This window comes from Erithacus rubecula (assembly GCF_903797595.1).
Source record: "Erithacus rubecula genome assembly, chromosome: 19".
Taxonomy (NCBI): Eukaryota; Metazoa; Chordata; class Aves; order Passeriformes; family Muscicapidae; genus Erithacus; species Erithacus rubecula.
The window spans coordinates 11,877,376-11,899,409 of record NC_136671.1 but is presented as its reverse complement, the minus strand read 5'-3'; the positions used below and the strand labels follow the sequence as shown (position 1 = coordinate 11,899,409).

Genomic DNA, 22,034 nt, shown 5'->3' with positions numbered 1-22,034 from the left:
GAACAGAGATGCTGGTTAATTGATCTGCTAATTCAACAGAGGTGACTATCAAGGTTAAAAGTTTAGAAGGAAAAAAATACAGAATTAAGTGTAAAGTTACAAAAGTTCCACCAAGCTGGGGGCCATGGCAAGAGGCAGGTCTTGTGCCACCAGATTGTGTCTCCTCTCACCGTGCAGGACAGGTGGAAGCACTCCAGTTTCCAGATGTGTTAGCTCAGCTGGGACATTGGGATGTTGAACATTGATTGATTTAAAACAGGCTGTCACAAACTGGATTCTTTATTTTCTGTTGCCTTCCAGATGCTTCTTGGGATGAGTCTCAGTGAGGCTTTTATTCAGGACCAGGTTCAGATGCACAAGAGAGACAAAAGTACTTGGTAAAACAGATTTGAGTTAAATGGAAAAACAGAGGTGGGTTAATGGGTGATGGATGTTTACTCCTCATATATACACACATTAATACTAACACGTTTATGTATTTTTTGTCTAGCATGTAGTGACAGAACAAGAACAATGGCTTCAAATTGGAAAAAAATAGGTTTGGATTAGATATTAGGAAAAACATCTTTACTATGAGGATGGTGAGGCACAGGAACACACTTCCCAGAAAAGCTGTGTCTGCCTCGTCCCTGGAAGTGCCCAAGGCCAGGCTGGACAAGGCTGGGAGCAAATCGGGATAGTGGAAGGTGATCCTGAATGGCAGAGAGTGGAACGAGACGATCTTTAAGGCCCCCTCCAACGCAGACCCATTCTACTCTACAGCCGCACGACCGAGCGATATTTTATCTATTTACACACTCCCTTTCTCCATCAATTTGCCCAATTTGCCCGTTTTTCCGCGTGCACACCCGTGTTCACACGGACCGCGCTCCCCCTCCCTTCCGCGGCGCGGGCTGGGGGCGGGGCCATGACCGAGGGGCGGGGCTGGCGCGGAGGCCCCGCCCCCTCGGCCGGGCCGGGCCGGGCCGCACCGCGGGGCCATAAAGCGGCCGCGGGCAGCGGGACCCGCTCCCGGTGCCGGTCCCGGTTCGCTCCCGGTTCCGCCCCGCCATGGCCGTGGCCCGGCGCAGGCTGTCCGTGGGGCTGGGGCTGGCCGGGCTGGGCTGCGCGCTCCTGGGGGGCTGCCTGCTGCTGCTGGGGCCCGTCATCATCCGGCAGCAGGTCATCAAGGTCAGCGGGGCTGAGGGGGCCGTGAGGGCTGAGGGGGCGGCGCGGGATGTGATGCGGGCGGTGCGGGGGCCGAGAGGGGTGCGCTGGAGCCCGGGTGAGGTGCGCGGAGCGGTGCGGTGACCGGAGCGGTGCGGAACTCGCTGCGGAGCTCGGTGCCGTGGCCGGAGCGATGCGGGGCTCGGTGCCGTGCCGTGGCCGGAGCGATGCGGGGCTCGGTGCCGTGGCCGGAGCGATGCGGGGCTCGGTGCCGTGGCCGGAGCGATGCGGAGCTCGGTGCCGTGGCCGGAGCGATGCGGGGCTCGGTGCCGTGGCCGGAGCGATGCGGGGCTCGGTGCCGTGGCCGGAGCGATGCGGGGCTCGGTGCCGTGGCCGGAGCGATGCGGGGCTCGGTGCCGTGGCCGGAGCGATGCGGGGCTCGGTGCCGTGGCCGGAGCGATGCGGGGCTCGGTGCTGTGCCGTGGCCGGAGCGATGCGGGGCTCGGTGCTGTGCCGTGGCCGGAGCGATGCGGGGCTCGGTGCCGTGGCCGGAGCGATGCGGGGCTCGGTGCCGTGGCCGGAGCGATGCGGAGCTCGGTGCCGTGGCCGGAGCGATGCGGGGCTCGGTGCTGTGCCGTGGCCGGAGCGATGCGGGGCTCGGTGCCGTGGCCGGAGCGATGCGGGGCTCGGTGCCGTGGCCGGAGCGAGGCGGGGCTCGGTGCCGTGGCCGGAGCGATGCGGGGCTCGGTGCCGTGGCCGGAGCGATGCGGGGCTCGGTGCCGTGGCCGGAGCGATGCGGGGCTCGGTGCCGTGGCCGGAGCGATGCGGGGCTCGGTGCCGTGGCCGGAGCGATGCGGGGCTCGCCGCCCTGCGGGGCAGTCCCGGAACCCGAGCGCTGTTGATGGCTGCTCCGAGCAGCCTCAGGCTCTTCCTCTGGGCAAATCCTCCCCTGGCCACAGCAAATTTGCCCGGAGTGAGCAGCTTAAACACCCCTGGTTGTGGAGGGCTCTTTGCATCGCTGGGGATGCTGGCTGAGCATCACCAGCAGTTCCTCCCTTCCCTCCTGCCTCTACCTGCTGTACCAGTTTTTCCTTTCACAAACAGACGAGCAGACTGCCCGGGTTCGCACGTGCTCTGTGAGATGCTTTCCCTGCTGGAGACAGGGTGATGTGTAGGAGTGCACCTCCAAACTCTCCCCTCTCCTCGACTGAAAGCCTGTGGAGCTGCTTCTCACAAGAGCTGTTTTATCCACAGGAGAGGTCCTGAGGCTGGACAGGGTTTGTGCCAAAATGTGGGGCTGTGGATGGAGTGTAGGTCTGTTCAGTGCCTGCTGCACAGTTTGATGAACCAGCGCCCTGCCCCTGCTGCTGGGACACCATTCTCCTGCTGTAATGTAGAGCTCATCCCCACATTTAACCAAACCTTTTTCTCCCTGTCCAAGGCAGATGCGCTCCCTACCTTGGCTCTTTTCCAAACTTCCACCTACCCAGATCAGCCCCTGAAAATTTGCTTCTGATGAAAGAGGTGAACAAACACCTTGTAGCCAATGGCTGCCCTTGCATGTGGCGCAAAGTCTCTGCTGAAAATGACCTACTTAAACATACCCCTTGGAAGTGCTGCTGGCTGGGCAGAGCCAGCCTGTCCTGTAGATTAAAGAGAAGAAAATCATTGTTCAGTTTCAGGACGTCAAGAACTGGTCCCTGCAAATAAAAGGCTGAAGGCCCCTGCAGAACAGAAATTACATTTTTCGTGCAAAAACCTTTCTGCCCTCTTTTTAGCTAATCCTGATTTTTTTCAACCTAATTAGCTAAGTCCTAGTAATTTGCAAGGAGAACAGAAGATGAGGAAAAGATCAACCCTTGTTTCTCCTCCCTTCACCTCAAGCCCTTGGTCTCCCCATCTTCAACATGACACAAAATTACCCTGAGCTCATGTATTTTCCATTTCACATTAAGCTTAATAACTGAGTGATGATGAGTGAGGCCCTTACTGAAACTCCTGGGTTGGTCTCCAGAGTAGTGTGGGAGGGCTGGGTTGGGCTGGTAAAGGCTGGTGTGCCCACCTGGCTTCCTGAGCTCCATCAGGATGGAGAAGCACTTAGTTACAGGTTGTTTCAGAGATATCTTTGGGTGAAGTGTGCAGGGAGCTTGGAGCTTGTCTCCTGCCCCATCTGCACTGGGCTGCCTGTGGGGTTTGTCCTGTTAGTCCTGGAGAATATTGCTTTTCTGGAATAGCACAGACCTGCCTAAGCTGAGCTTGCACACAGTGGGGCTGCACCAGCTCATCCCTGTGCCCCCCATGGCTGCTCCTTGGGACCTCTGGTGCTGCCCTGGGTGGCAGCAGCTGGCAGCAGGAGACAGCAAGGTCCTGGCTGATGGAGGAGGGTGCTGAAAGGATGTGCAGGGTGAGGTCTGGCTGACACCTGGCTTAACTGCTCCTCCCAGTCTGCAGGGGAAACCTCATGTCTCAGTTTTCCTAAGCAGGGTGCCTCCCTCCTGGAGAAGCAGGATTTGGGTGCTGTGGTGGAGCTGCTGCTCTGCTGGCTCCATCTGGAGCCCATGGGCTGTAACCAGTTCCTTTCAGTTCCTCAGGAACAAAGATCAGCCTGGGCAGGAGGGGTCAAACACCTCAGTGACCCTTTGCAACCCATCTGGTTGGCAAATACTCTGCTTTTATTTCAGACATATGACCATGTTTGTTTTGACCTAAAAGGGGCTTAATTTTAAGGCCACCCTGTTGTGGGGATGTTAGCAGCACCTGTGGAGTACCTTGAGCTGCTGTGCCCAGGTGGGAGAGAGCTGGGAAAGGCACAGGGAGCTGGGATGTAGCTCCATCTGACTGGGTACTTACAAAAATAAATCCATGTGCAACAGGTGGTCCAGGGAGTGCAAAACAGAGCAAGCAATTAAAGGAAAGGAGATGTTCATGATCGTAATCAATTTGACACTTGGGATTTAAGGTTGTAAAGCAAACCAAATAAAAATTTGTCCTATCACTGCTTCTTTGCCATGAAATCCTTGAAGCTTGCAAAATTAGAGCAGCATGTGGGCATGGTTACACAGATTGTGGAGAATGTCTTGCCAGGGGTAGGGCTTGGATGAGGGGCTTGCAGGGGCCTGCTGCTCACAGGCAGCTCAGCCTTGCCACGAAATGTCTCAACAGAGAGGAGGTGCTGTGGGGAAACCTCTGGCACCTCAACTCCCTGTGTCAGCAGATATGTGTCTGCTCACAGTGAGCAGCACAAGGCCCACGTCCCTCCTCCTGCTGGTGGATCAGCCCCACTTCCATAAGCTGGCTGGGTGACTTAGGCAAGGACAAGGATCTGTGCTTCCAGAACAAAAGATTGTGGTGGAACACATCCAAAGTAAATGTTCAAGAAGGAACAAGCTCCTGCTCCTGCCGTGGTGCCCTGGAGGCAGGGAGGAGAGGAGGCAGATGTGCCCATGTGCCAGGTCCCCAGCTGAGGAGGGCTTAAGTTGTCTTTGAGCTCCTGCAGGCATTTCCCAGCACAGTGACATGGGAGCAGAACTGTGCCTTGCCTTTGCCCTTCCTCCTGCTCTGCTGTGAATCAATGCAGGCTGGCAGCTGAAAGGAGGCACAGCTGGGTTGCCTTCCCAGTTCTCCATCTTCTTTTTGGGAATCTAGTGGGCTCTCCCTGCTGGTACCCAGTTATGAGGATAGCTGTGCCACCTCTCCTTGCTTGCTTTTAGTTGTGTGGAGCTGCCAAACCCATGAGACAAGGCCTTTGGGACAGGGTTTTTTTCTGCCAGACAAGTAAAACATGCAGAGTAGTGAATAATTCAGAGCCGAGTCTCCAGCATATAAAAACACTCAGAAGCCCTGTGGGTAGGATTAGAAGAGTTAAGTCTGGATAAATAAACCAGCAGACATGCTGTGGCATAAACCTGATGCTTCTGCACACACAGGAGCTCTCACTGGAGATCTAGCTGGGTTTCAGTCTGCCAATGAACACACACCTGGATGCTCTGGAGAGCCTCTGCCCTAACTGCCACCTGCAGCTGTGCCTTACATTGAGCTGAGGGTGGATGTGTTCATCTGCACCCACAGAGCCCAAAAGTTGGGCCTTCTTATTTTTTTCTCCTTGCAGAACGTCAGGATCGACCCCAGCAGCATCTCCTTCCAAATGTGGAAAGACATCCCTGTTCCTTTCTACCTGTCAGTGCATTTCTTCGAGGTGCTGAACCCCAAGGAGATCCTGCAGGGAGCCAAGCCAGTGCTGAGCCAGCGTGGGCCCTACGTGTACAGGTCAGGAACCCCTCGTGGTGTGGGCACTGTGCTGCCTGCCCCCTCTGGCAGGGGGACATGGCAGCAGCAGCCTTGGTCAGAGCCCAGGGCACTGGATTTCCAAGTGACACAAATCTGCTCTAACTGCTCTGGTCTTGCTAGAGACACACACAGGAGCTCTGGTCTCACTGGGGCACTGAGGTTGGTGGGTGCTCCATTGAGTTGTGGAGTGAAATCTTTTCCTGGGGTCTGTTGAGCAGGCAGATTGGGCTGATATGGTCCAAACATGGGTATGAGAGGTGGTGGTGGGTGACCCTGTCTTCTCAGTGCTCTTTTATCTTCATTTAAGAGTCCAGATCTTGAACTGGAGTCACCTCAATAACAAACTCCATGGGTGAGCCCAAGGCCTTGTGAGACCCAGAATTGCCTACCAGGAGTGCTCTGGTCATGGGAACCAGTTTGGAGAGTAAGCATGGAGCACTAACACTGGCTCAGACCCACACCCAGCAGGGGGGCTCTGTTTGCCATGGCTGAGGATGGTGCCTGAAGCCCAGGTGCTTCTCAGCACCTGAAAGGGGAAGTGGTGACTGATGTTGAATGTGTGAACTTCCCCATAATCTGTGATCTTCAATATATTGGTGCCCATAGTAATGTGGTGAGGTTGAATCCTAAGCAAGCTCATGTGGAAGATTACAGCTAATCCAAAGCTGCTGGAGCAGTGGTGTGCAGGGGAAGCCTGCAGGATGTATGTGCCCTTATTTCCCCTGGCCTGGCCATGTCCCCCCCTGTGGTTTCTTTATGTTGCTCTCTTGGCTTGGGGAAAAGCTTCACTCACTGTAAATAAGAATAAACAAAGGGGCAAAGCTTATTAGTGTCCTTGTGTTCCTGCTGAGCAAGATTAGTGCCCTTCCCTAATGTGGGCTGTAAAACAGAGGCTCCACAGTGAAGGACTTTGTTTTTGCTGGTGAGTTGAGCTTCAATTCCTCCAGGAGCAGTGATGTTGGGGACAGCCTTGCACTCCTGCAGAGCACTCAGTGAGCTGGGGCTGCCCTGTGGCCTGGGCTGGCTCCAGCAGGATGTGGATGCAGCCCTGAGGAGCAGAGGGGCCATGGGGAGGGTCAGGCTGCCCTGAGCCCAGGAGGCACTGGGGAGCTGGGGGGCAGATCAGTGTGGGCTCACTGGTGGGACATGTGGCATCTTGGCTGGTGCTCTGCTGCTTGCAGGTTGTTTTGGTGTGTGGGCTGCTGTGGCTCTGCCTATCTGGGCACCTCTCTGATGTGGCTGGGCTCTCCAGTGATTGTAGGTGAAGCAACAGAGGAGATTTACACTTTCATTTGAAATTTCTTGCGTGCTGAGTTGGGAAGAAACACTTTGTGTCTGCAAGAATCCAACCTGTCAGGGATGCCTGGAGCCTGGGCTGCCCTCTCCTCCTGCCAGACCCTAACCCTGCCTGGGTGGGAGGTGCAGGTCTATCCCACACTGCCTGCCCAGCTGGCATTTGGACTCCCCCAGCTGCAAGCCCAGGCCTGTGCAGCCCATTCTTGCTCCATAGGCTGCAGGGACTCTGCCAAGCATGGTTCCCATGATCTCCTCTCTCTTTGCAGGGAGTACAGGTACAAAACAAATATCACATTCCATGACAATGATACTGTTTCTTACCTGGAGTACCGGAACCTTTTCTTCCAGCCACACTTGTCCAATGGCACAGAAGATGAGTACATTGTTGTGCCAAACATTATAATGATGGTAAGTGCTTGTTGCCTGGATGGGTTCCACCTTCTGAGCTTCAGGGGAGGGTGGTGATATCCAGCACTGAATTACTCAATCACTTTCTTGTAGGGTTTAAGGCTGATCAGGCAATGAGGTGGTTAAGTTTATATAATGCAATTTTCTGCTAGGTGGGTGTTAATTGTTTGTAAGGCTGCTGCTGTTCCAAAACCAGAGTGTGCAAAGCAGCTGGTCTTGAGTCTGCTACCTCATCTGAGCATCCTGTGGGGAAATCAAGCCTGTGAGCCCTCAGCTGTTTTCTTCCCCAACTGGGAATAAATGAAGAACCTCAGTCTGTCCAGAGATTGCTCTGGGGCTATAGATGGGAGCAGCAGAACGATTTTGGCTAGCACCAAAAATGCTTCATCTTTGGTAAAGAGGAGGCATTCATCCCAGGGTTTTTTCTTTCTCAGGGAGCAGCTGTGATGATGGAAAAACTGCCAGATTTTTTCAAGCTTTTGCTGAGTGGAGCCCTGGTTAGCATGAAGCAGACAGCGTTCATGAACCGGACGGTGGGGGAGATCATGTGGGGCTATGAGGACCCCCTCATAGATGCCATAAATGCCATTGTTCCTGGCCTGATCCCTTTCAAGGGCAAGTTTGGATTATTTGCTGATGTAAGTAAAGTGGTGGTTGGGAATGCTAGAACCACAGCAATATTGATCTTGGGAATAGTTCAGGCACTCAGCTGAGGCACCCCTAGAGCTGATGGGGCAGCCAGAGGCAGTAAAGGGTTGAAGCCTTGCTGTGTGCAGTAAATTAAACCATCATTCCTTCTCTCTGCAGTTTAACAACTCCAATTCAGGACTGTTCACAGTAAACACAGGCATGAAGAACATCAGTCAAGTTCACATGGTGGATTCATGGAATGGGCTGAAGAAGGTGAGTGTCTGGCAGCAAACCTTGAATAATGGGGAATGCCTGATTTAAAGCAGGGTAAGCTGAAAGCTCTGGGTGCTGCTGTGTGTGGGTCAGGTTTGAAAATAAGTTTCTACAGGACTTCAAGTGCTGCAACTTCTGTTCCAGCAAGTTGCCAGGAGGAAGCCATGTGGCAAGGGGCTTTTCAGGAAGCACTCAAGTCATCTCCTCATGGGTCTCACTTGCACTCCCTTGCTGTTGGAGCTGGTTGCTCTGATGGTTGAAGCCTCAAGCTCCTGAGACCTGTGTTGAAGGTGTTAAATACTTTTGTTAAAGGATGCTTTACTCTTCCCTTGTGGAGAATCAGCTGAATGTGGAGACCAACCTCTGGGGGCAGAGATCTTGTAATGGATCTTGTCCATTAATTGGGTGGATGTTTGGCTCACAGAACCATGGAGGATGGGAAATATGCTAAAGGTGGGAAGATCTTTGATGCTGCTGTGCAAGCAGTGTGGGATGGTGGACACTCCTTGCAGGGGTGAAAGCTGACTCCAGCAGGCTCATCCTTCTGAGCTCTTCTCTCTCCACCTGTCCCACAGGTGAATTACTGGCGGAGCAGCCAGTGCAACATGATCAATGGGACAGCAGGGGAGATGTGGCCTCCCTTCATGTCCCCAACCTCCCTGGAGTTCTACAGCCCTGATGCCTGCAGGTGAGGCCACAGCTGCCAGCCTGTCCCCAAGCAGGTGGCAGGACATGCTGCTCCCATCCTGCACACACTGAGGACTCAGGATTTGTTTCTGTAGTTAAGCTTCAGCTGCAGTTTGGGTTTGCATTATCTCTGAGCTTACTTGTCTCATTATCAGCATCTTGTGGTGCCCATAAATACCTTCCAGATCACTGGAAATGTCCAACTTGCCCATGTTTAATCAGTACAGAATAACCAGATGTGGTTATCTAATGTAGATAAGATGTGGGCAGTTAGAAGGAGAAGTAAGGGTTGTCAGAGGGAAATGCAACTGCAACTGCAGAACTCTTTCAGCTGACTAAACCCTTGGAGAAATTATGTCAGGGGGGAAATAAGTGCTGCCATTTCCAGGCTCTTCTTTTTTTTTTTTTTTTTTAACTCCTGTTTATATTAGACACCCTGACCTTAGCTGATCACACAGGGGTTGAAGTACCCCACAGAGCCAGCCTGTGTGCTTGTTCCTGAGGCTGGAAGGAGGGGAAGCAGGCACAAAACCCCTGTCCCTAGCTTGGGGAAGATAATGACAATTCCAGCTTTGTAGATAGTGCTGCAAAACAAGCAAGTGCTCACGTTGAATAGAGAACAATGACCTCTTCAGTGAACAAACAGACAGCTGAGCTGAGCAATAGCACAGGGATTCCTCTGCACCAGGGACATCAGCAAACACCAGAATGACCCCAAGCCAGGAATTTACAGGGAAGTTTACCTGTAACCAAAGTTTAAACACATCCATGTTCCTGTAAAACTACAGAAACCTCTGGAACAGAGCACCAGAGGCTTCCAGTGAAGTGGAGGAAACCAAGCTTGGTTTCCTGTTGGCACAGGAGGTTGCTGCCATACAGAGCTGTGGGGAAGTAGCTCAGCTTCTCAGGCAGTGCTGTGTCTTCTCCCCAAACCTCTGCCTCTGTCCACACAGAGTCACAAACATTTGGTAGGCTAAGAGCAGGCAGGGCTCACCTCCTCTGCTCTGTGCTCATGAAGTGCAGCTGGTGCTGAGAGGCAGCTCCCAGGGTTTTATCCTGCTCATGTGCTTCAGCCTCCTTGCTGGAGGGTGAGCAGTGCCAAGGGGCACATGTGTCACTGCTGAGCATGCCCTGAATCTCCCATCCTTGCTCCCAGCATCAGGAGGCCTCTGTAGGAATGAGCATGTCCTGGCAGCCCACTGTGACCCACTTACCCATTCTGGGAGTCTCTCATCCCTACAAACCTCACTCAAGTATGAGAGGGCAAATTTTTGTCCTGGAAATTTGTATCAAACCTGGCCAGCAATGTTGCAGCACAACATCAATAGCCTCTACAGCAAGAAAAAAAAAATCTTGCTGTGTCATGTAGGGAAATTTTCCACTCCCCTGGCAGCCTGATGCTGGAGTTGGGCTGTGAGAGATTTATCCAGTGTCCATGCCCTGTAACAGAGCACCTCAGAGCCAAGGCTTGCATAAAGTGGGTATTATCTCTTGGAGAGCAGCCCTGGGGATTACTACATGCCTTTAAACAAATCTCACCTGGATCGAGCAAACAGATTTATAAGCCTGTGGTTTCTCTCCCTAACTAGTCCTGACCAACCCTTTTAGAAGTGCTTAAAAGATGGAAAGCAAAAGGCTTAAATACTCATTCCCCATTCCCCAAAGCACTGCTCTGAGGGTTTATCTTGATCTCAAAGTCTAAGTTACATTGCAACTGCATCTTATCCAGCCAAGATAAGAACCCACTTCTGTTGGCTAATCCTGATTCCTCTCCACTGAAACCCTTCCAGATCCATGACACTGGTGTATGAGCAGTCTGGGAAGTTCAAGGGTGTGCCCACCTATCGCTTCGTGGCACCAAAAACCCTCTTTGCCAATGGCACAGACTATCCACCCAACGAGGGCTTCTGCCCCTGCCTGCAGTCTGGCATCCAGAACGTCAGCACCTGTAGGCTCAGTAAGTCCTGGCTCTCCCTAATGTGAAATTTGAGATGCAGTACAAGCTTGGTTGTCCAGAAACAGCAGCTCTAATGCCTGCTGGGATGCTGAAAAGGACTGCTGGGCTCTGTTTGCACTCCCAGCAATGAGGGATAGAGGGAAACTTTGTGCCTGAAGCTCTTTCAGTGCCCAGCCCTGAGAGAGCCTGGGATTTGTGGGAATGCCCAAGGATTCAGTGGGAGCACCCCTGGGCTGGTGGGGGGAACAAGGAAGAGGCAGCCCACACATCTGCCAAACTGAATGTTAACTTTGGACACTGAGTGTGTGTGACAGTCCAGACTGGGTGTCCTAACTGGTGTTTGGGAGTTACCACAGCAGTGTGCTGCATGCTGGTGGGAGACAGTCCCTAACCCTCCCAGATCAATGGAACAACCTGCAGGGAGGGGAGGGCATTGCTGGTTGGGAGGAGAAAATATAAAAGCCTGCTCAGAACAGGTGCTGCAAGAGCTTAAAAACTTTTAAAAAAACTCTTAAGTGGGTGTGGAGGAGCTTAAGCTGTCTTTAATCTCCTGCAGATGCACCAATGTTCATTTCCCACCCTCACTTCTACAACGCTGACCCGTCCCTGGTGGAGGCAGTGGAAGGCCTGAGCCCCAGCAAGGAGCAGCACGGGCTTTTCCTGGATGTGCACCCTGTGAGTGAGCCCAGCAGGGTCCCCTCAGCCCAGGGAGCAGCCAGGATGGGGGGACCCTGCCATCAGCTGTGGTGGCAGCACTCTGCTCTCGTGGCAGGTTCCAGAGTGCAAAGACTGGCGAGGGCATGTGCAGATAAAATGATCAAAGCCATAAACTAATTGAATAATTAGCCTGGCTTCTAGAGAATTGCAGAACTAATTATAAACATAATTGTTTTGATAAGCAGAGTGCAGTTCTTTCCACTGACTCAGGCCTATAACACCAGGAGGTGTATCTGGCAGCAGCCCAGCTCTGCCCCAAATCTGCAGATGCACATTGCCATGAGAACTGCCTGGCAAAGTCTGAGCACCACGCTGTGGCTCAAGCTGGCATCTCCATTTTTGGGCTGGCTTCTTCCACTCTCTCAACCTGCCCATCTGGAGCTGACTGCTTGTGCACTGTGGTGCTGCTGTGTCACACCCCTCACTACCTACAGCGAGAGGGTGAAGTCACCACCCAGATTTGGGGTGTCCTGAGTTATCATTGTCCCAGCTGCTGATGTGAAAGGGACTTTGGGATTTTCCACCCACAGCCTGTGTTGTGCGTGGTCAGTTTTTCTAAATGTTCAGTGATGTTTGCTCAAGCAACAAACCTATTTATCTCATGAGGTAAGGTAAACTGTGTGTCTTATCTAGACATTGGGCTCTGACTGCTTTTCTTATCGCAGTTATGAAAATCTAATTAAGTTTATTACAGTATCAAGCATCTACTGATAACAGTACAGTTAACCATATTTTTATCTAGCTGCAGGCTGCTGACTACAAACAGGGACAGTCCAACAAAAATTCTGTGCTTGTAAAAATGTGTTGCAAAACTGCAGAGTCATGAGAAACCAATGTCTTAATGGGTGTCAACAAGACCTGCTTTGAAGTGTGATCTTTTCCTGGTCTGGGAATGTTGCTGGACAGGGTCTGTTGGTCCCAAGAAGTCACTTGGAAGTTACTGATGAACTGTCTGTTCTCTTCCTCCCCAGATGACAGGCATCCCCATGAATTGCTCCATCAAGCTCCAGCTGAACCTGTACATAAAGGAGGTGTCTGGTATATTGTAAGTGCTCACCTCCTAGAAATGTCCTCTGCCTTCCCTGAGCAGGGAGCTCTGCTCATTCTGAGGTTGCTGCAGAGTTTGCTCTCCCCAAAGATGAAGCAGTTTTACCATGAGCAGTTGTCCTGTTGCTGGATCCAGCTGGTTCCTGCTGTAGCATCTGCCATTCCATGACCAAATTCCATCCTGTAGCAGTGCAGAGAGTGGCTGGCTGTTTGCTCAGCTCAGTGTCCCTGTCCCTCACCAGGCAGCTGAGGGAGGGACTGTTCCTCCTGGTGAGGCAGGAGCTGTTCCCCTGCACTGTGCAGGAGTTACCTGCAGGGTAGAGAGTGAAGCCTGTGTCCAAAAGACACTTCCAGCTCTCTGAAAGCCAACAGAAGATCTCTGTAACAAACTGTGTGCTGCCAGATGTTAAATACCAGCAAGGGTGGCAGTGTGCCCTTGCTGCTTGGGCTGAGGGGCAGACACCTGCAGAGAGCCCCCATGGTGCCATCCAAGTGGCTGAGACATGAACTTGAGCACTCTGGTTCTCTGAGTTCCATCTCCCTGGTTTGGGATGGCACCCTGGATCAATTTTACTGCTGTCCTTGGGCAGTGAAGGCCCCATGAAAGCTCTGCCCCCTTAAACTCTGCTCTTGCATGAAAAGCACCTGGACCCCAAGGTGGGAGCAGCTCACTAGAGCAGCAGGGATTGCCAACTCCTTTTGCTGGTTTCCTGGCCACTGTCAGTCTGTCAGATGTGTCCCCTTAGGAAGAATTATTTTGTGACCTGATCAACCATAAACCTAAGCATGTGTTTCTTTTTTAATTTTCTTCCCCTCCAGTCAAACAAAGAATATTAAGCCAGTGGTCCTGCCGCTGCTGTGGTTTGCAGAGGTGAGCTGCTTTCCTCAGCCTCATTCTGCAGAGCTTCTGCTGCCTCCCCATCACCCACTGCTGGGGAAACTCCACTTTGGATAAAGCTTAAGCCAGCCAGACTAATTAAGCACCAACAGAAGGCTTTTCAATACTTGGCTATGCCATTAATCCCTCTGAGCTGAACAAACCCTGCACTATACTTGGTAAATCTCTGGCTCTGCCCTAGATGTGGGGTTAAATAGGGCCCTGGGCAGAGCTGCCAGCATCCCTGTCCTCATGGGGGCTGGGGAGTGCAGCCTCCAGCTGTGGCTGCATGTCCTGCTGACTCCTGCTGTTTACTGAAACTCTTTAGCCTGACTGAATCTTGCATAAATTCCCCAATTTATGCTGGGAGGTGGTGGGAAAAGGAATCCTCCAGCTGGTCTGTCTCAGCCCTGGGTGGGAGGGAGTGCCACTGACAGCTCTGCTTTTTTGAGCAGAGTGGATCCATCGAAGGCTCAGTGCTAAAGCAGTTTTACACCAACCTGGTGCTGCTCCCATCAGTGCTGGACTACCTGCAGTACATCCTGCTTGGGCTGAGTGTCCCACTCATTATGGCAGCAGCTGTGCTCATGGCAATGCCTAAGGTAAGGATCTGCAGGTGCCTGCTGGAAGTGCTGCCAGTCAAATCAGACTCAATCAGATGATGTAGTTCAGGCTGACAATCTAACATGTCTGAGGAAACATTGGCTGATGCCACCAACAATTGCCTGATGGTGCCAGGTGCCAGCAGATAGCAGCAGGACTTCCTCAGCCATCTAGAAATTGGGCTGCAAGTGGATATCATGAAGCATTTCTGGCGTTTTTGGTGCACAGCAGTGATGAAAGTGGCTTCCTGGAGGAGGAGGTATTTCTCAGTTCACCCAGCTAATGAAGGAACAATCCTAGTTTATCAACACAGCCTCTGTAGAGGACAGCAGCAGGTCTGTGCCATTGCACAGATCTGCATCTCTGCAGGGTCCCAGCATTTTTCCAGTCAGAACAGAGCCTTCTCCAGAGGATGGAGCTCTCTGAACACAGCCTGTTAGTGAAATGCAGTTGCTGTGTTCTTGCAGAGGGGGCACAGCCACTGTGGCTGCTTCTCAGCCCAGCACAGATTCTGTATTTCCTTGAAACACAGCTGATTTCTGTGCAAACTGCTCCAAAGAGCTCTGAAAGTGAAACCCTCAGAGCCTTTGTGGATCTGAGTTTACTGAGAGGTGAAGACCTTTGAAGCTTGCTGGGAGCTGGCAGCAGGGCTGTGGGGCAGGCAGTGGGGTGAGGCTGAGCTGAGCTGGCAGGACTGAATATAAACCAGCCAAAACACTCAGTGGAGATCTGTGGCTCTGGCTCCACAGTGATCTGGTAACACTAAGCTCTGTACAAGCTTTACTTTTGGAAGGAGAGATCTAACTTCCCAGCCTAATCCTGTGTCAAAGGAGCTGATTGAGCCTTGCAGGGGGCTTAGGCTGGCTCTAAAGCTGCAGAGGTGAAGAGGCTCTTGTGGGGATAAAAGGCAGTGCTTGGGGTGGGAGCAGACCTGTGTGAGGGGCTGCCTTTGCTCAGCTGCTTCCTGCCCCTCCTGAAGCACCGATGAAAACCCTGAAATAGCTCCAGGGCTCTCGGTGCATCACGTAATTGGATTGTAATCAAGTCTGCAATTACTTAAGTGACTTAAACACATGATCCCAAATCCCCTTGTTCCTCCACGAGCTCCCCTGCAGGGTGGGAGTGATGGTGGCCCAGCATGGAGCCCTGAGCTCACCAGCCAACCCTTTCTGTGCTCCCAGGATGGTCCTGGGGTGAGCTGCTCCCCTTCAGCACGTGTGGGTGGCTGCTGGCAGACAGGCTGCACTCTGCTGGTCACCCCAGGGGCTCTGAAAAAGGGCTGGGCAGCTATTCCTAACACCTCATGCAGCCCTGAGCAGGCATTTCCTCACCCTGCTTTGTGCAAGTCTTAATTCCTGGTATCAAAGAGATTTAGCCATGCTAGAAAAGGGTCAGGGGAAAAGAAAGCTGGATTTTAAACTCATTCAAGTCAACTGAATATCTGCTTGTGAAATATCCCAAACCCAGGCTTAAGCCAGCTGTATTTCTGTGCTCAGCCAAAAGAGTCATGAAGTGTTAGAACTAAAAATCAATGGCAGGAAGTGCCTGACTACCTGGGAAGTGATTAAAAAGCCTCAATGACCTCACAAATCTCTAAGAAAGCTGTACAACAACACATGCGTGTCTCCACCTAATGAGTAGATAAGAGGTTGTAAACTGGAAGACAGCGATTTGCAGCCAAGGTGTGTTCCTCATTTGATTGAAGTGTTGCTGATCTAGCCCTGATTGCTTAATCGTGCACAGTTCTGCCTCCCGAAGGCACAGGCAGAGGGGACACTGAGCAGAGGGGACATTGTCCAACACCTTCACGTGTCTGCCAGCGTGAAGGTCTGAGCCCAGCTCCTCCCCCGGCTGTCCTGTGTGCTTCTGGAGGCAGCAGTGTGCTCTGGAGCATATGAGGTGCTGTGAAACACTTAAATCTTAGTCTAGTTTGTAGTGGAGCCAGTTTGAAATGCATCTGTTGGGCTCTAAAAAAAAAAAAAAAAAAAAAGCGTAATTGGTACAGGTGTAAAATATCCCAGGTGTTGTAGCCACTGTGGCCTAAAGCCTGTGTGGTGACACTTTCAAAAGGCAAACAGACCATTTTAAAACTGGCTTGACACTGAAAAAAAAAAAAAAAAATCTTAAATAGGACTTAGTTTAATCAAAATTTCAAAATCTTCATTAATAACTAGATTCTAGTTAAACAGTGATTTTTCCGAATCTCCTCCGAAAATTGGAACCCTCGTGAAATCCATGTCTGAGTGCACCATAAACCAGACTGATTGTCTTTTAGGAAAAGTGCTCTTTATTTTGGAGTAGCAATAAAAAGAGCTCAGACAGTAATAAGGCAAACCAGGCCACCTGTGCCCAAAAGCTGCCTGCGGTTCAGGGGACGGTGTTGCAGGAAGCCAGACTGTAGGTGGGTACCCAGTCCAGGTAACACCCTTTTCTCTCCTCCTGATTTGATTCAACCTCACTGAAAACCAATCAAACCTAATTGTTGTGCTGCCCACATCAGCCCTGCCCTGCTGGCAAGCTCTGACAGAATGGTGTTGTCTCAAGATGTCTTAATACTGGCACTTCACCAGGTTGCAAGCACATGCTCTTATTGTTTCTGATCTGCAGCCCTAATAACCTCAGCAGGCATTGGGGGAAAAGTAGGATTGCTGTGAGGAAATATTTTCTTGCTTATTTTTCCCCCATCTCTGAGTGTTTGAGTTCCAGAGGTAAGTTTTATGAATGGGTAAAAATTAGTGGGGTAACAGAGGTCAGTCCACTGGTGGGTGTCACCCCTCCCCTGCATGCAGGGAGCCTCAGGAGGGGATTTCTGATGTATGAAATATCTGGGTTTGTATTACAGGAGCACAAAATCACTGAGTCGTTGAGCTTGAAGGGACCTCTGGAGGTCATCTATCCCAATCCCTCTGCTCAGGCAGAGTCACCTAGCTCAGCACCATGTCCAGATGTCTCTTAATGTCTTCAGGAATGGAGATTCCCCAGGGCAACTTGTTCCTGTTTTTACAGTTTTCAAAAGAAAAAAAAAAAAAAAAAAGGGAAAAAGTCTTTCCTACTGTCCAGATGGAATCCCCTGTGTTCAAGTGCCCCTTTGCTCTTGTCCTGTCCCTGGACACCACCAAGAGGAGCCTGGCTCTGTATTTATACCCTCCCTTCAGAAATTTGTTTTCAGTGGTAAGATCCCCCTGAGCCTTCTCTTTTTGAGGCTGAACACTTCTCCCAGCCTCTGCTCACACAAGAGACAACCCAGTCCCAAAATCACTTCAGTGTTCCTTTGCTGGACTCTTCCCAGCAGCTCCATCTCTTGTCCTGAAGCCCAGTGCTCCATGCATGGCCCCAGCAGTGCTGGGCAGAGGGCAAGGCTCACTCCAGGACCTGCTGGCAACACTCCCAGTGCAGCCCAGGACCCAGCTGGCTGCTTTGCTGCCCTGCCATGCTGCTGGCTCACCTGCAGCTCCCTGTGCCAGCACCCCCAGCTCCTTTTCTGCCACAGCTGGGTCACCTTTAGTGTGTGCTGCTGTGTGGGGCTGTTCATCCCGAGTCAAGGACCTTGCACATCCTCTTGCTGAAGCTCATGAGGGCCCTTCCAGTGCCTTTCTCAGCCTGCTGAGGTCCCTCTGGTGTTCCAGCCACTCCCCCAGTTTTTGCAGATCATTAATAAAGATGTTAAACAGGCCTGGACCCAGTATTGACCCCTGGTGTACACTGATGGTTGCTGGCTCCAGCTCAGCTCTCTGGGCCTGCTGTCCAGCCAGTTTTCATCCACCTCACTGCCTGCTCATCCCATTCCTACTCCACCAGTTTCTCTGTGAGGTTTTTTGGAGATGGTGTCAAAGCCTGCAGTCCAGGTAGACAGTACCTACTGTTCTCCTCTGACCTTCCCAGGCAGTCATTTCATCACAGATGGTTGAGCACAGTTCCCTGGATGAAGCCCAGTGACTACACTTGATGATTTAACTGTCCCTCATGTGCCTGGAAGTGGTTTCTGGAATTAGTTGCTCCATCACTTTCTCGAGGATGGAGACTAACTGGTCTGTAGCTCCTGAGCTCTTCCTTCTTCATCTTTTTCAACTTAGAGGTGACACTGCTTTCCTTCAGTCTTTGGGCCAGGACTGGTGAGAGACAGGGAATGGCCTTGCTGTGACATGAGCCCACTCTTGGTCTGTGGATTTGTGCATGTCTTGGTTCCTTGAGCATTCTCTGACCTCATCCTCTTCCACCAAGGGTGCATTTTCCTTGCTCCACACTTTCCCCTGGTTTCTGGGCTCCCCTGCCTCATTCAGCCCCAGGCCCTCATGGTTCTTTCCTCTTTCTTTTGTCACCTGGGTACTTAGAGAAGCCTTTCTTGTCTTTGGCATCCTTGGATTCAGTTCCAGTTGGGTTTTGGCTTTCCTCTCTTCATCCCTGCATGCTGGGAGAGTTTCCCCATGTTCTTGCCAGGTTACTTGTCCCTGCTCCCACCTTCCATTTGTCTCCTTTCTGCATTTGTGTTTGGAGCTCCTGGTTCATCCATGTTGCCCTGCTGGCATTTTTTCCTGCCTTGGGATGCTTGTTAGGGTGGACTTTCTTGAACTTGAGGAGGTGACCCTTCATTATTAACCATCTTTTTTGTTCTGACTGTATCCCCTGAGGTCAGTAGACACTTTTACACTCACAGACACACTAAGGTTGAAAATTCTTCCAAGATGCAAATACCACCATGCCCAAAGAATCTGCAGGTGTTCCTGGTGGTATCACTGGTGCCCACACTGGAGCAGCAATGGGCAATAGTCAAAGGGCCAGACAAGGCTCACAGTCCCTCCACAGCACCCCAATCCACATCCCCAGCAAGCAGAAGGCTCTGGGTGAGGGGCAGGGTGGTGTCTCTGTCCCCAGCAGCAGGCAGGGACCCACTCCTGTCACCTGCTGCTTCCTCCTGACCTTCTTGCATTAATTGGGGTCAGGGCCCACGTGGTCTGTTCCAAGGTGTTTCTGGCTCCTGCTCAGCTTTGAGGGTGATGAACCTGTTTTGTGGGTGTGAGTGTCAGTGTTTAGGTGAGGAGGAGCTGTACTGGTGGCAGCAGGCACCAGCTTCCACCCACCCCTTCCCCAGGGACTGCAGCTGCCATTGCCCTAGGAATGTGTGCTGGAGGTGGTGCTGGGGGTCTCTGAGCTCTTCTGTCCCTCAGCAGTGTCCCTGTCCCATCTCTGACAGTCCCCAGCTCCTGCACACAGCTCCTCAGGCTGAGTGTTCGGGTGGTGTCACAGGAAATAACAAAATAACTCCTTCTGGTAGGGCAAGAGGTACAAAAATCTTCAATTTCAGCAAAGGGTCCTTGGCCCTGGAAGAGGTTTGGGGTGTGCATGGCCTGGGTGGGGATGGCTGGGTGTGGCCAGGCTGTGACCTCTGTCCCTCCCCTTGCAGAGAATGGATGCTGAGAAGATCCCCAGTGCCCCTGGCAGGCAGAGCAGAGCTCCCCCCTCCTCCTCTGAGAGCACCCCGCTGCTGCAGGACACCGACAGCCCGAGGCAGGACGGGGCTGAGGCCTGAGCTGCTGCCCTGCCACGCTGCCCAGGGACAGACACACTGCCCCAGGGACAGACACACTGCCCAGGGACAGACACACTGCCCAGGGACACAGCCAGCTGCAGTGACACCTGCTTCACATCCCCGGCGCTCTCAGGAAGGTGAAGCCCTGCTCAGCTCCGTGGAGCCCCTGCACAGCTGTGGGATTGTCCCAGCTCAGCACTGCTGCTCACCCAGAGACCTCAGCACAATGTCCCCTTGTCCCCAAGGGCCAGCCCGAGCCAGGCCCTTCTCTCCGGTGGAATGAAGATGGTTGCTGACTGATCTGAGAAGTTATTTGCAATTTAAAACGGCCTATTGCTAGGGATAAAAGGCACTTTAATGGGAGCCTTTAAAATAAATGAGGTTTGTATAGGTAGCACTGATGGGATTTAGTGATCTTTTTAAAAGCCACTGTTCATCTCACCAAATGGGGCACGCTGTCCTGGAGCCACTCACATTTTTATTGCCACTTGATGTAACTGGGCTACCCTGCAAATCATTCCTGGGTGCTGTCACTTCAGTGATGTCTCTTCCCACAGAACCTGGAGCCTGCCTGGGTTTGCTCCAGCCTTTGCATGTGTTGGAGAGCAGAGGTGACTTTCAAAGCCCCAGTCCTGTGCCATGACCTTGTGCTCCACAGAGGTTCCAGCTCACAGCCCTGTTATTTAATCTGCTGGCTGTAGGTGGCTGTGTGAGATGAGCCTTGGCAGGAGCTCGGTGCTACATCTGAGCTGTCACTCAGCTCCTGGCAGTTGTCCCTGCTGCCTGCTCAGCCATCCAGGATCAGCTCTTCTGGCTGTGGCCAAGGGCACTGGGAGGCTGTCAGGGGCTCTGCTCACACTGCCTGCCATGAGAAGGGGGGAGCTTGACCCTGTCCTTGCGTGCTAATGAAGATATTTTGTGCTTTCCAGAAAGAGGAATATGTGCAATCATGAAAATAACAATGGCCTTAAGTAGGGTTTGATTAAAGTACTGCAGATTTCTGAAATGATGTGTTGGGTGACCTGGGGGTGGGTGGTCTTGGGTCACACTTCTGTGGGAAGGAACCCCAAAGCCCAGGAATATTTTTGGAAAATTCCTGGTCTGTAGTTGTCTGTCACACCTGCCTTGCCCACTTCCAGCCAGGAGCTCGGGGAAACCAGAGGGGCCAGAGCTGGAGCATCTGGTAAGGATGAGACAGAGGTGGGAATCTCTGCTCTGGCTTGGAGCAGAGGACTTGTTGCACTGTGTGTGACCTGAATACTCATGGAAACCTTTGTCCGTGTGACTTTCTAGTGGGGTAAGCAATACTTTTCTCTTACACCATCATTCCATTCATGGGCAGGAAGAGCTCAGGAACTAAACCCAGCTCCTCCTGGGCCAGTGCGTTTTGCTGGCCGTGTCCCAGCCCTGCAGTGAGCTGCAGTAAAACACAGAGCGCCGCTCAGAGCTCGGGGCGGGCGGTTTGGGGTTCGGGGTTCGGGGTTCGGGGTTCGGGGTTTGGGGTTTGCAGAACGCGCCGAGCGCTCGGCTGTGCAGAGCTGCGGGCGGCAGAGGGCGCTGTGGGGCTGCGGACACGGGGGATGGGGGACAGGGGGGACAGAGGGACACGGGGGACAGGGGGGTGACCATGGGGGACAGAGGGACCCTGAAGGACAGGGGGACAAGGGAGTGACCATGGGGGACAGAGGGACGGGGGGGGGGGGTTGACAGTGGGGGACAGGGGGACCCTGAGGGACAGAGGGATCCGGGCATGAGGGATACAGGGGGGTGACTATGGGAGACAGAGAGTGTGACCTGGGGGACAGGGGGGACCCAAGTTGTGACCCTGGGGGACAGGGGGCCCTGGCACAGTCAGAGCCCCCGCCGTGTGTCTGTCTGTCTGTCCATCAGCACGCAGCGCTCCCGTTGTTTCCCTCCTGTTCTTCAGTCACCTTGTTGGTTGCCTGTGAATTTTCCAGCTGCGTTTAAAATGCTTCTCACAGCCCCGAGTCCTTCCCCGGCCCCGACTCTGTCCCTTGCCAGCTCCCTCGGTACAGCGCGTTCAGAGCTGCCGCAGCCCCTCCCGCCCTGTGCCAGCCCAGGTTGAAGTCATTCCCCTCTCCCCAGGATTTTAATTGGCCCCACAGGCTCAGTTATCATCACAACAATCTCGATTTACTGTGCAGAGCCTGGCACGGCCATGGGAAATGAAGGAGTCATCTCCATCCACCAGGCTCTTCATCCCCAGGGGAACTGTCAGGTGTCTCCTCTGGAAGAGAGAAAAGAGAAAACACAGCCCTATGCACCCTCACTGGGGGCAGGGCACTTTTATAAATGCAGCATAAAGAGTTTTCCCATTCCCTGTATCCATCTCTATCCCACTTTTCCTGAAGCACTCCCAGCCTGGCCATCCAGGGGTGAGATGGTTTAGACCCTCCTCCACCAGGAGCTCTGTGTTATCCCTTTCACCTGTGCCTCATTGCCCCCAGGTGTTCCTTGTTGGCTGTGCTGGGTTAAAACTGCCAGTTTAAGCTGGTTGAACCCTGTTGGGCAGAGGAGGCTCTGTTTTGAGCTTCTCTTCACCACATCCAGGTCCTTTC

General features: G+C 52.6%; 1 protein-coding gene across 2 annotated transcripts; it reads left to right on the top strand.

Moving 5' to 3' along the window:
• Window positions 1-940: 940 nt before the first annotated feature.
• SCARB1 (scavenger receptor class B member 1) lies at window positions 941-19,849 on the top strand. Of its 2 annotated transcripts, none has more exons than XM_079322112.1 (12): window positions 941-1,170; window positions 5,255-5,412; window positions 6,996-7,137; window positions 7,572-7,775; window positions 7,945-8,040; window positions 8,616-8,728; window positions 10,518-10,684; window positions 11,241-11,359; window positions 12,373-12,446; window positions 13,268-13,319; window positions 13,781-13,927; window positions 19,330-19,849. In XM_079322112.1, exons 1-12 carry the CDS (start codon window positions 1,051-1,053, stop codon window positions 19,453-19,455), a joined length of 1,518 nt encoding a protein of 505 aa, XP_079178238.1. In that variant the 5' UTR covers window positions 941-1,050; the 3' UTR covers window positions 19,456-19,849. The 2 variants fall into 2 exon arrangements, with proteins under 2 accessions (XP_079178238.1, XP_079178239.1); XM_079322113.1 differs by lacking the exon at window positions 19,330-19,849 and adding an exon at window positions 16,771-17,996.
• The last annotated feature ends 2,185 nt before the right edge of the window (window positions 19,850-22,034 follow it).

Bases quoted from the DNA above. Each gene is read 5' to 3' on its own strand.
- SCARB1 (XM_079322112.1), top strand. From the start codon at position 1,051: ATGGCCGTGGCCCGGCGCAGGCTGTCCGTGGGGCTGGGGCTGGCCGGG. The intron at 11,360-12,372 runs GTGAGTGAGCCC...CTTCCTCCCCAG, and splicing joins TTTTCCTGGATGTGCACCCT to ATGACAGGCATCCCCATGAA. The intron at 13,320-13,780 runs GTGAGCTGCTTT...TTTTTTGAGCAG, and splicing joins CGCTGCTGTGGTTTGCAGAG to AGTGGATCCATCGAAGGCTC.